The 12,696-nt window shown below is 41.2% G+C and overlaps 1 protein-coding gene across 2 annotated transcripts in view; it reads right to left on the bottom strand.

Annotated features, from left to right (window-relative positions):
* Window positions 1-7,906: 7,906 nt before the first annotated feature.
* Window positions 7,907-12,696, bottom strand: part of LOC139277587 (proto-oncogene tyrosine-protein kinase Src) — a 178,249-nt gene continuing 173,459 nt past the window's right edge. For both annotated transcript variants that reach the window (XM_070896262.1, XM_070896263.1), the window contains one exon: window positions 7,907-9,748. In XM_070896262.1, the coding sequence (XP_070752363.1) occupies window positions 9,540-9,748 (209 nt within the window). In that variant the 3' untranslated portion in view covers window positions 7,907-9,539. The remainder of the gene's footprint in view (window positions 9,749-12,696) is intronic.

Below are 12,696 nucleotides of genomic sequence, written 5' to 3'. Positions count from 1 at the left end.
AAAATCAGGAACTATTTTGGGAAAATGTGAGTGAAGCACAATTTCTTGCTTACAGGATGCCCAAATATAATGAAGGTATGAAGGTCTGACAGGAAAACTTGTTAAACTTGAAGGACAGAAATCAATGGCCATCTTTGGAACCGCCGACAGTTTTTTTTTGCAGGAGCTGGAATTTGCATCAATCAGTTACTGGATAGTACATCTACCAATCAAAACTGAAAACTGGATTTTCCCTGTTTGAAAACAGAGACAATTTGTTTGTGTGTCTGTTTGTGGGCATAGTCCACATCCACGTTGCCTTTGCAAACATTACATATGTTCTCCATTTGTATTAGCGATTTTGTTTTCTTGCCAATTTTCTCCCTCTCCTACGGACATTGATTCCTTGCTCGGGTAGAGCTCCAAGATACCAGGCACCCTCTAGCACTTGACCCAAGTGGCCTTTTCGTGTGTGTCTAGGCAGCAGACAATAGGCTACTCATTGTGGGAGAATTACGACAGAGCTGGATCCTGTCCTCGTCAAATGTCCATGCGCATGTGTTTTCCAGCAATTGAGAGAGTAAAGTATGAATGAATTTCTCCTCCCTCGCCCAAGATAATTTCAGCCAAATGTAGCAATTCTAGCATATCCCCATGCTGGTCTGCATGGTTCAGCCAAGTAATAAGAAGTTTTTATAGAAAATAATTTGAACATTAAAAGTCAACCATGCAAACAAATATAAATCAGAGTTAAAAACTTTTGTCTTTGGAAGGTAACTACAGTTGAAAACTCAATAGTTCTTGATAAAGGATCATCAATTATGTGAGATTGTATAAACCAGCTATTTGTCTCATCCTGTGTGCCCTAAGCAGATGTTAGAAAAAGTCTGCTTTCTTTTTGCACACGGGAATGGTAGCATAGTGGTTATTATGGGCCCAAGTTTCCCCAGGAGCTGCTCCTTTTTTTTTGGAGCAGCTTGATTTTTCTGGACTATCTTTTTAGTTGCAATTCTGGCCATTTAATTTGCGCCAGTGCAAGTGAGTTAGTTAGATTATTTTTTAGTTCCGTTTTTTTTTCAAAGGGGGCATCCCCAGCCACTTACCCCTGTTTTAGACATTTGGCCAGCAAATCGTTGCTCCAAACTAACTTAGGCCAGCGTATGTTGCCATTTCCGTCCACACAGAAAAACTTTACCTGGAGTTAAGGAATCAGCGCAAGTAACTACATTTAAAGCACCACCAAGCACCAAACAAAGCACAAAAAGTAATAAGCAATTAATTAACAAATAAAATAGACGGAACCCTGCACCTAAAGCACCAAAATAAATCAGTAAATAACAACTAAAAAATAGAAGTCCTACCTTAGGGAACACAGCAGGCCGCCGATGAGGCAGCCCATTTGGCCAGGCCTAGGGACGGCGTGCTTCGGGCCCCTCCCACACAGCCTGCGCGTGTTTGCAGAAACGGCCTGCCAGGAGCTACTGCACGTGCGCGCAGACACTAGCACGCATGTGCAGAGGTTCGCCGGAACCTGGCTCTGCCCTCAATCCATTGGGCCACGCTGCATCAAGACCAAGGAGAGGCTGAGGAGTGGCCAGAATACGGACGTCTTTTCTCGGCGCGCTTGGAGGCGGACAAGAGTGGCGTTCCTCAGGTGAGGGCGCCAGAAAAACAGGTTAGGGAAACTCTAGCCCTATGTTACTGGACCAGTAATCCAGTGGCCTGGACTAATAATCCACGAGCTCTGGAATTTAAATTCAGTTAATTAAATAAATCTGAAATCGAAAGCTAGTATCAGTAATGGTGACCATCCACATAAATACTGTGGCTACAAGAGCTGGTCAGAGACTGGGTATTCCATCGCAAATGTCTCACATCCTGACTCCCCAAAGCCTTTTCACCATCTACAAAGCACAAGTCTCAAGTGTGATGGAATACTCTCCACTTGCTTGGATGAGTGCAGCTCCAATAACACTCAAGAAGCTCAACACCATCCAGGACAAAGCAGCCAACTTGATCCACCACCTTAAACATTCACATCTTCCACCACTGACGTACCGTGGCTGCAGTGTGTACCATCTATCTACCATGTGCACTGCAGCAACTCGACAAGGCTTCTTCGACAGCATCTCCCAACCCCGCGACCTCTACCAGCTAGAAGGACAAAGGCAGCAGGCGGATGGGAACACCATCGCCTCCAAGTTCCCCTCCAAGTCACACATCATCCTGACTTGGAAATATATTGCCGTTCCTTCATCTTCGCTGGGTCAAAATCCTGGAACTCCCTCCTTAACAGCGGTCCTCCCCTTTTTGTGGCCAGTATTTCATTTTTAAACATTTCTTGGAGACTATTAAGTTGTCATTTCAGAAAGTTATATCCAGGTAAAAATGTGGGGAAAATTAATATTGCATTTTAGGAGTGGAAAATTCATTTTTACGAAATATAATTAATTGCACAATTGTTTGGGTCTATAGTTTACCAACTTTCAAATGTATGTTTAAGTTAGTTATTGCTCATGTGACTTACCTTTTCACAATGTGCTGGAGTTACACTACACACTTTCTGCAGCGGAACCGGGTGCACAAAAACAAACCTCATAGGAAATGCCAAAGTTTAGGAAATCTAACAAATAGCCAAGGGCTGGCAATTTGCAGGTGAAAATTACAAACCGAATCAGTTTTACATTTGTGAGAATTGCAGCAAAAATTTCTTAAACTACTAAAAATACTTAAACATATTACTATAAAAACAAAATACTGCGGATGCTGGAATCTGAAATAAAAACAGAAAATGCTGGAAATCTCAGCGGGTCAGGCAGCATCTGTGGAGAGAAACAGGGTTAACGTTTCAGGTCGATGACCCTTCGTCAGAACTGGCAATAGTACGAAATGTACTATTGCCAGATCTTAAGGAAGTGCTGGGGCCCTGAAAGGGAGGGGGGAGTTGAAAGAACAAAAGGGAAGGTCTGTGATTGGCTGGAAGGCAGAAGAGATTTGAGAGGCAAAGGGGATGATGGTCCGAATTGAGATGGTAATAGCACAAGTTAGGAAACAAAAGATGAGTCTAGATAGGGTGTGACTGGCGGAATAATTACCAGCTGCCATGAGAAACAGAGAGAAACAAAATAAAAATATAAAGGGGTGGGGAGTTTTTGTAAAATAAAAAGGGAAGGAAAGGGAACAAAATGTGGGCAGAGGTTATGGTCTGAAATTGTTGAACTCGATATTGAGTCCAGAAGGCTGTAAAGTGCCGAAACGAAAGATGAGGTGCTGTTCCTCGAGCTAGCGTTGAGCTTCATTGGAACAGTATAGGAGGCCGATGATGGAAAGGTCAGGGTAAGAGTGGAGCATAGAATTAAAGTGACAGGCGACCGGAAGCTCAGGGTCACCCTTGCAGATTGAACGGAGGTGTTCCACAAAGCGGTCACCCAATGTAGAGACCACATCGTGAGCAGCGAATACAGTATACTAAATTGAAATAAGTGCAAGTAAATCACTATTTCACCTGGAAGGAGTGTTTGGGGCCCTGGACAGTGGGAAGGGAGGAGGTAAAAGGGCAGGTGTATCTCCTGCACTTGCACGGGAAGGTGCCATGGGAAGGGGAGGTTTGCTGGGGGTGACTGCAGAATGGACCAGGGTGTCGCAAAGGGAGCAGTCCCTTGGAATGCTGAGAGAGGAGGGATGGGGAAGATGTGATTGGTGGTGGGATCACACTGGAGGTGTTGGAAATGGCGGAGGATGATCCGTTGAATGTGGATGCTAGTGGGGTGAAAGTTGGGAACAAGGGGAACCCTGTCATGGTTTTGAGAGGGAGAGGAAGGGGTGAGAGCAGAGGTGCAGGAAGTGGAATGGACGGTCGAGGGCCATGTTAATCACGGCGGAGTGGAATCCTCGGTTGAGGAAAAAGGAAGACATGTCAGAGGCACTAGTGTGGAAGGTGGTGTCGTCAGAGCAGATGCGATGGAGACGGAGAAACTGGAGAATGGAATGGAGTCCTTACAGGATTCGGGGTGGGAGGAAGTGTAGTACAGTAGCTGTGGGAGTCAGTGGGCTTATAATGCATGTTTGTCAATAGTCTATCCCCAGAAATGGAGACAGAGAAGCTGAGGAAGGGAAGAGTCGGAGATAGACCATGTGAAGGTGTGGGAAGGGTAGAAATTGGATGCAAAGTGAATTAAATTTTCCAGTACAGCGCGAGAGCAGGAAATGGCACCGATACAGTCATTAATGTACTGGAAAAAGAGATGAGGGAGGGGACTTGAATAGGACTGGAATAAAGAATGTTTCACATATCCTAGATCTCTTATCGCTTTTTTCAGTGAGTCGGAGGATGTGCTGGTTTATTATGTCAGAATGGTGTTCCGAAGAATGGTCTGTTCCTTAATTCCGAGGTCAATTAGAGGGTGATGGGAATTCTGCAGATTTACTTCTGGTTGCAGGTCAAAAGAAACCACTACAAAATGACTGCCTTTTTAAAAAAACTGTATTTTGGCACTTTGAACTGTGACGTCTAAAGTGTGACAAATATGGGAACTTCCGTGGTGTTATGGCAAGTGACCTGGGCCCTGCAATTATAAAGATGCCCAAAATAGATTTTAAAAATGCAATTCAAAATACAGTGATGGATATGTCACACATGTAATGAAAGATTCAAAATGATCTCATCCAGTCAGGTGAACTCAACTTCTCAAGGTTGCCAAAATGTTGGTCCGACAATCTTCTATATAAATAAAAACCTAGCACGTTGCTCTGTTTCTGGAGCTTTTGTTGAAGATAAAATATGTTTTTTTTTGTTGTTTTCTCATAATTGAAAGGAGGAACAAGGGATTTATGCAATACTTTTTCATCTCCACAGGATCTACCATAACATTTCACAGTCAATGAATTACTTATGAAGTGGAGTCACTGTTGTCATGTAGCCAAACATGGCAGCTAATTTGCTCACAGCTAGGTTCCACAACCAGCAATGAGATAAATGAGTTAATCTGTTTTAGTGATATTGGTTGGGAGATAAATGTTGGCCAGGACACTGGGAGGACTTTCCTTCGAATAGTGCCACGGAATTTTTACATTCTCATGAACAGGCAGACAGAATCTTGGTTAAATGCCTCATCCAAAGGCAGCACGTGATCATACAGTACTCCCTCAGTGCTACCCTGAAATCCTAGATAATGTGCTTGAGTCCTGGAGTTGGGATTGAATCCACGATCTTCTGACTCAGAGGGAAAGGTGCTAGCACTGAGCCAAGCCAGCATTTCACATCACTGATCTCAGGCGACAGCCATGAAAGAAGAATGCAATCTTACTGAGGTAAACAAAATACAAAGTGGGTTAAAAAAGGTTAACATTGAGTACTATTTCAAGTCTTTAAGACAAGAAAATAAATTGGTAAATGACGAGTTCAGGACTGATGTCAGGAAGCACTTCTTCATGCAAAGGATGATTAATATCTGGAATGATTTCCCAGGTAGGCTAATGGAGGCACAAACCCCGGAATTATTCAACAGTTAGATGCTGTGAATAATGTGGCCATAACTTTTATGGAAGGATAAGCTAAACAGGCTGAGTAGCCTCCCATATTGTTAAAGGTGCTATATAAATGCAAGTTATGATCAGTTTCTCTCCTCCCCTCCTCCTCTCCCGAGTATGTTGACGCCTCGCTGGAATAAAGTTCCACAGACGCAACTAACCTCCCAATACCCAAATGGCCATCATTCATGTGCAAGGCTTATTATTGAATGCTTTTATTGAGCAGGCCAGTCAATCAAGGGCAGTGGTGAGAAAAATCCTTTCCTTCAGTAGAGTGTTAGGCAATGAAAAAGATTGGTGATTCTAGCTGAATGTTCTTCCCTCCAAACCTGAGGGCTGAAGCCAATTGTAGGCCTCTGTTGCCACTCTTGTTCAGATCAGTTGACAGCAAGAAGTAGGGAGAATGTTCAATAAATAAAAGGGTCTTTGAAATTGTTTTTTCCTTGCACACAATAACTTAAAAAAGCCTCCTTTTAAGGCCTTGGTTATATTGAGGAGAAAGGCAGTACAATGGAATTGGAAGTTGTAGAATTGTAGAATTCAGGGGTAAGATGACAAATCAGCACTGCATTTACCGTTGCAATTCAATGGGGAAAAATAAATGATTTCAACAATCAGACACAGAAACAGTTTGTGATTTTGTTTGTTTGTAGAAAAATGTTGTGACATCATCAGTAAGGTTTAATCAGTTTTGTTTAATTGCACAATAAAAGGAACATGAACTGGCAAAAAAAATAAATGAACTTCATCCCCCCCTCCCCAAAATTACAAAAAAGGTTCCATTCTGAACATAAAATTTATACACAGCAGAAATGTGTGCAACTACATACAAAGGTGAGTTTTATTAAGATTTTCAAAATGCAAAGATTGCAAGTTTTTTTGTAAAAAAAACCCAAAAAGAAACGGAGCTGAAAATCAATATATTCTCTGCAGAGGCCGTGGGAATGTGTACACCATGTCAAAAGTACCACAGTAACCAAAACATTACATCACAACTCAATCTTTTTCAAATGAAGGAAAAAAATGGCATTTCAGTATATATTATAGGCAATACAAAACCAGAGATTCAAAGGAAAGAAATTATTAAAATTATCACTTTAGTAGCTGTTTCACTGGTTTACCCAGCCTGAAATTCAAAACTTGAACAGTATACTGTTCCCCCTAAAATCTGGTAATACTGTATATTATATACAAAGGACAAATTGAAACTATTCCACTGTTTGACTCCAGTGTCTTTATATTAATTTACCAAACAGGTTGGAAATCTCCCCCAATTCATCAGAGGAAGTTTCCACCCCTAATCATTACAAACTTTATTATTCTTTCTCCTTGCGCACTTGCTTTACTCAGTACGCATACTCAAGATTCTGTACAGTCTTGTGATCACAGTGAAGGAAGGACAAGAGATAGGCCTGTGATTCATAGTAGGAGGCATCGTCAAATAGAGTTAGTTGCTGTTAAATAACATTCATTTTGCACAAAATGATTTTTCACACTCTTTAGTAATTCACAGGGAAATATTAACAAGAATTTTCGGTTGTACCATTTCTTGCCTACTTTTACAAAATGTAAACTCTCATGCAGTGATTAGTGTCAGCTCACAGTCAGTCAGAAGATGAAACAAAAACCGATGCACTGTATTATTCATTTAGATGACTGTATGCTGTTCAGGCTTAAACCCACGGTGAAGCATGTAAGCTAGTGTTCACTTTGCACGAGTTAACAGGCAAGATTGCTCAGTTGATATGGGTGAATATGATGACCATTGTAAAGTGGTTGGGAATTTTCAGTTTCAACAGGAACACTCCTTTATCAGCTATTCATTCCAGCCAAGTCTCCGTCTGTTTGTGTGCTCATCTGGAGAGTTAAAGGCAAAAGCCTGTTCTTCCCAATCTGCAGCCAAAGCTGCTGAAAATATCTTCATGTTTTAAGAAGATAGCTATTAATGTACGCAATGTGTTGACACTGGCCCACAAATGTAATTAATAGTAAACAATCACTGGTAGAGGTGCAGTTACAACATCATTCTTCACAAGAGTTAGTATCGAGTAATTCAGAAACTAATGTAACAAGAGTGAACTGGAATCAAGCAGTTTGGACAGGAACAATGTTGAGTATTTTTGTTGGGTCACTCTAGGACCTCGTATGTTTTTCTAGGTCATCACAGCATCCGATAGTGTCATAACTCTGTAGTTGCAACTTTATGAATGCCATGATACAGCAAGTATCACATACATTAAAGGAGATTGCTTAAAGAGCCATCAATGAGACTGGTGTCTACATTATTGCATTACAACAGATCTTTGTTTATATAATGCAGTCCAATGCATCTTTTGTACCCAAACGCAACACTGACTTATTCCTTCATTCCCCCCCCCCCCCCCGCCCCGACCCCCTCACCCCAAGCTAGCCTGTTCTAACAGCAATGAGTAGATAGTCATAAAAATAAACTGTCATTACTCATCCAAGAGCCTCATAATCACAAGCAAAAAACAATCCTCATCACTTCATCAAGCACGTTTTAGAACATTTTGCAGGAAATGGGGGAAAATCCACTAATATACAACTCTGCTATAATGTGCAACAGAGAGAACCTATACTGCAGTCTGTGGAAATATATTTTTATCATCTTAAAATGTAAGGCCTTGAAATCCCACTGTGCAAATATTTGCTGAATATAGATTCATATGAAATTCCGCTCCTATTTTAACAGTGGTAACCAGTTTAAAATAAATGGGTTAACATCTCCAATAAACAGCAGGTAAAGAAATTTCATATAAATGCATACATTTAATATTCACACAACATAATTTCAATGGCCATACTTTTACAAATTTGGCATTAAAATTAGCAAAAAAATTACTGAAGCTGGATTGTTTGTTTGTGAAACATATCTCATCATAGCACTCTGTAAATATCTCATATGTACAGCGACATCAATTGTGTATCTGGAATAAGTATTCGTGTTTGGCACCTCAGTAATTCTGTCTGGAAAATAGAACTGTTCATTTTATATTCATTATGACCACCAGAGGGAAGTCCTGAGGAGAACTCATGCAATGAGGCTGAGTTAGTACAAGACTATAAAAGTGAAACTGTGGTGTATGCCTTACTGTTACACCTATTAACCAACAAGAGTAATACTACCTCAGCAAACTAAGCAACCCACTTTTGTTTTCTTCAGAAAAGCAACACATTTCTCTTTCTCTTGCTTGTTCACATTATTGCTATATCAAGTCATAAAAGATGGCAACTTAACCAGTGTTTCAGTTCCTCTCATCAAAATAAGCATTATATACACATCAAAGTACTACAGGGGAGACACAAAACACTGAAATGTTCAGGTTTTACCACCATATGGATTAGAATCAATTTTCTGTGATTCATATAAAATGGATTAAAATATAAATAATATTAGACGGTAACAAAGGCAAGTTGTTCCACCAATTAATGAAAAGGAAATGTGCAAAATATCTGAATGTTGTTGTGATTTCCAGTTTAGTAAATTGTAGATAAATACATTATTTTTCAAGATGAACTAGCCGAGCACCACATGCACAAGAGATATTTCTGGTGTGTTTTAAGCCTAGGTAAGGTGATTATATTTTCCCAAACTACAAAGCTCAATTAAAAAAAAAACTTCTGCAAAGTAAGACTCACGCCATTCTAGATTTGTTTTTGTTGTTTAACTGTAGAAGGGGCAGTCAATAGACTCTAGGCCGGATTGAAGAGTAATTATGGAGAATTCCTTATTTGCTGTTTTGGTTTGCTTGCACAATGTAATTCTTCATTACCTCTTTAGTCAGAATCTAACCGATCAAAAGGTGATGAAATGCAAATTAAATACCTATAGTGCCTCATAAACAACATTATCTATACAATCTGTGGAACAATATGCAAAAATGATTTAGTGCACAATGCACAGGAATTCCAGTTATTAAGCAGATTCAAGGGCTGCGTGCAGCTAGGCTTAGTGAATTTCTGCATTGTAAAGCTGCACAATGTCTCTGGTGCTATAGGTTTGGCTGGGCCTATAGGTTTTCTCCGGGCTGATACTGAGGTTCTGTGGAAGTAAAGTAATCTTCGAGGAAGGACTGCAAATACTCGAAGGTCGGCCTTTCTTCTGGCTCCTTCTTCCAACACTGAATCATGAGCTCATGAAGGGACTCGGGACATTCAGGCGGGCATGGCATCCGATAACCACGCTCCACCTGATCCAACACCTCCCGATTTACCATTCCTGTCAATCAAAACAAATTGACACGAATAAGAGGTGAATAGTCAAGCAAACTGCCGTTGCAAAATATTCCTTCTTAGAGGGAAGAACAACAGTTACATGAACTTGCATTGAACAAAGAAAGAAAGACTTGCATTTGTATAGCGCCTTTCACAACCGCAGGACATTCCAAAGCGCTTTACAGCCAATGAAATAGTTTTGATATATAATCACTGTTCTAATGGAGGAAACACAGCAGCCAATTTGAGCACAACAAATTCCCACATACAGCAATGCGATTTTAACCAATCTGTTTTGTCATGTTGGTCGAGGGATAAATATTGGCCAGGACACCGGGGATAACTTCTCTGCTCTTCTTCAAAATAGTGCCATGGGATCTTTTACATCCCCCCTGAAAGACCAAACGGAGCTTCGGTTTAACGTCCCATCCGAAAGACTGTACCTCCAACAGTGCAGCACTTCCTCCGCACTGCACTGGAGTGTCAGCTCCAGGCTCTGGCAGTGTTCTAGAATTCATTCAAAGCAGCGATAATGATCCACTATACCACAACTCCCCCACCCCCCCACACCGCCCCCCCCGATCTTTAATACAAACTGCACTCAGCTTGAATCGTGGTGATTTATTTGAACTGATTGCAGTCTCCCAGGGTTTATATGTAATGACTGGCCAGATTCAGTTCAGTGCACACTATTAAATAACCAGCCCATCAAAGTGCATAGTTTTTGTTACGTGCATAAAATAAACAGAAGATGTCCATCAGAGGTTTATGCCAAATTGATGTGAATCACCTGCTTCACTACTCAGACCACCTCCAAGGTCAAGAAGTAAAGTTCAGATTCCAAACAATGAATGGAGAAGTAGGTTGGGACCACTTATAGTTAACCAGGTACATAAATTCAGCAGTACGCTAATTGCTTGCTGTGCTCACCCAAATAACAGTGATTGCTGTTACTTTCAGATGTCCTGAGAGCTGTGATAGAGCAAAATTCTTTTTTCATAAATTGGAAATTCAGAAGTACAGTTTTGCAGCTGTAATATTAAAAACCCTGGCGAATAAGTAACACTTGCATTAGCCCCTGAGCAATAACCATGCTTTTCATTTATTTAATGCATTTAAGCATAAGAGTTACTTTCAGTCAGCTGTGTTACAGGACATTTCATGGATGAAGTAGTTAGCAGGGAGCTCTGACATTGTGCTGTAATTTGCGGTCAGCGCTGAAGCGACGGCGATCGCTGCTGACCTCGAAAAAAGCTGCCCACAGAGATCTCGTGATCTCTGTGGCGAGAGCTTTACCTTCCTCAACGTGAGGTTGATGGTGGCTCTGTCAAAAGAGGAACTCCAGCGAAGAGCAGCAGTGATGTCATCAAGCTGTCTAAGCAGCCAATCACATTGAAGAATTCTCACAGGCAGCAAACCAGGATATGAAAAGCACCGATTATCCGCACTTTTTAAAAATGTTACAGAGAGCAAAATGGAGATTGGGCATACACATGGGGTGAAGGTAGCTAGTATTTCTTTTTAATCATAATGGAGAAATTTGGCATTCTACAAATATAAATTTAGGTTATCAGGGCCAGAACGATTGTTTAGCAGTCAATAAGCTGTTAAAACGCTAGTTACACCGATTAGGTTTAACATTTAATGCGGTGTTTAAAAGCGATATTAACGTCGAAAAGCTTAAGTTTTCGTCAGTTCCACTGATTGCTGGCTATGGGAGCGGGGGTGGGGGGGGGCACTATGCAGCCTATAGCAGAGCAGTGAATGAATGACTGCAACTTCAGGATCTCTGCATTTAGCTGTGCATGCGCTAAGTTAGTTTCAGAGGGGTAATGATGGCGAATGCTGACAGTTCACCATCATTAAACACAGCAAAATTCAGGCCAACCCAAATACAGAGCTAACTAGAGTACAGACTGGGCACCAACAGAAGGTACGCATAAGGCACCAGCCATTACTGAGAATTTAGGAGCAGTGAGTGAGTCAGTTGTGCCCTAAAGGTTGAAATGCAGCCCAACCTTTCCACAACCATTTTAAATAAAACAAAGGTATCACAAAATGTACATATTTGCAGAACCCGAGTTCTTTACTCACCTCACCGACTGTACAGCTAGTCTTTTGTAAACCACATTCCCGATTCACAAGAATTTTTGCAAATTAAAAATGTGAGAAGAATGGTAGATGGGAGAGGTCAGATTCTGTTGTCAGAGTATGAGCAGTTTGGGTGTGACCTGGGTGTTCTTGCTGTTGGGAAACATCTTGGCCTGAATCATGCTATCTATGACCAGCCTAAGTCATCACCTGAACAGCATGAACGAGTGTGCAAACACACACACAGGCATTACCTTTTAAGGCACTCATTTTAAAATGAAGAGGCTACTTCTTCAGATGTATTGCTGGTAAACATATTTGTGATGCCGTGAACAATATGTTGAAGCCAGTAGCAAGCAGTAAAAATGGACTGGAATTGAAAGCCACTGACTGATGTCAAAATACATAGTTTGCAGCAATTAATTTAGAGCAACTGTTCTTCAGTTTACGTGCAGTTCACATGCCAACCAAATCAGAATGAATATTGCAGAGCAGTGGCTTTGCCTATAAATCATTGCTATGTGACATAAGTGCTGGTGGGCGGGGGTGTTGTGACTCATGATGCTTAGGTCATCGTGACTGCCCAGGGCAAGCCTGAAGGATTAGCTGGTCTTTTCCTGTCCATCATTTTCGTACATTCATAGGTATACATTTTAAATTGCAACTAAAACTTTTTTTTTAATCTCTCCTGAAGTCATTGGCATGGCACGTTGGTAGGAGTATCACCTCAGGCTGACACTCCAATGTAGTACTGAGGGAGTGCTACGTTGTCGGAGGTGCTGTCTTTCGGATAAGGCCTCGTCTGCCCTTTCAGGTGGATGCAAAAGATCCCATGGCACAATTTCGAAGATGAGCAGGGGA

This window comes from Pristiophorus japonicus, chromosome 12 (genome assembly GCF_044704955.1).
Source record: "Pristiophorus japonicus isolate sPriJap1 chromosome 12, sPriJap1.hap1, whole genome shotgun sequence".
Classification (NCBI taxonomy): domain Eukaryota; kingdom Metazoa; phylum Chordata; class Chondrichthyes; family Pristiophoridae; genus Pristiophorus; species Pristiophorus japonicus.
This window is presented reverse-complemented; position numbering and strand designations above follow the sequence as displayed.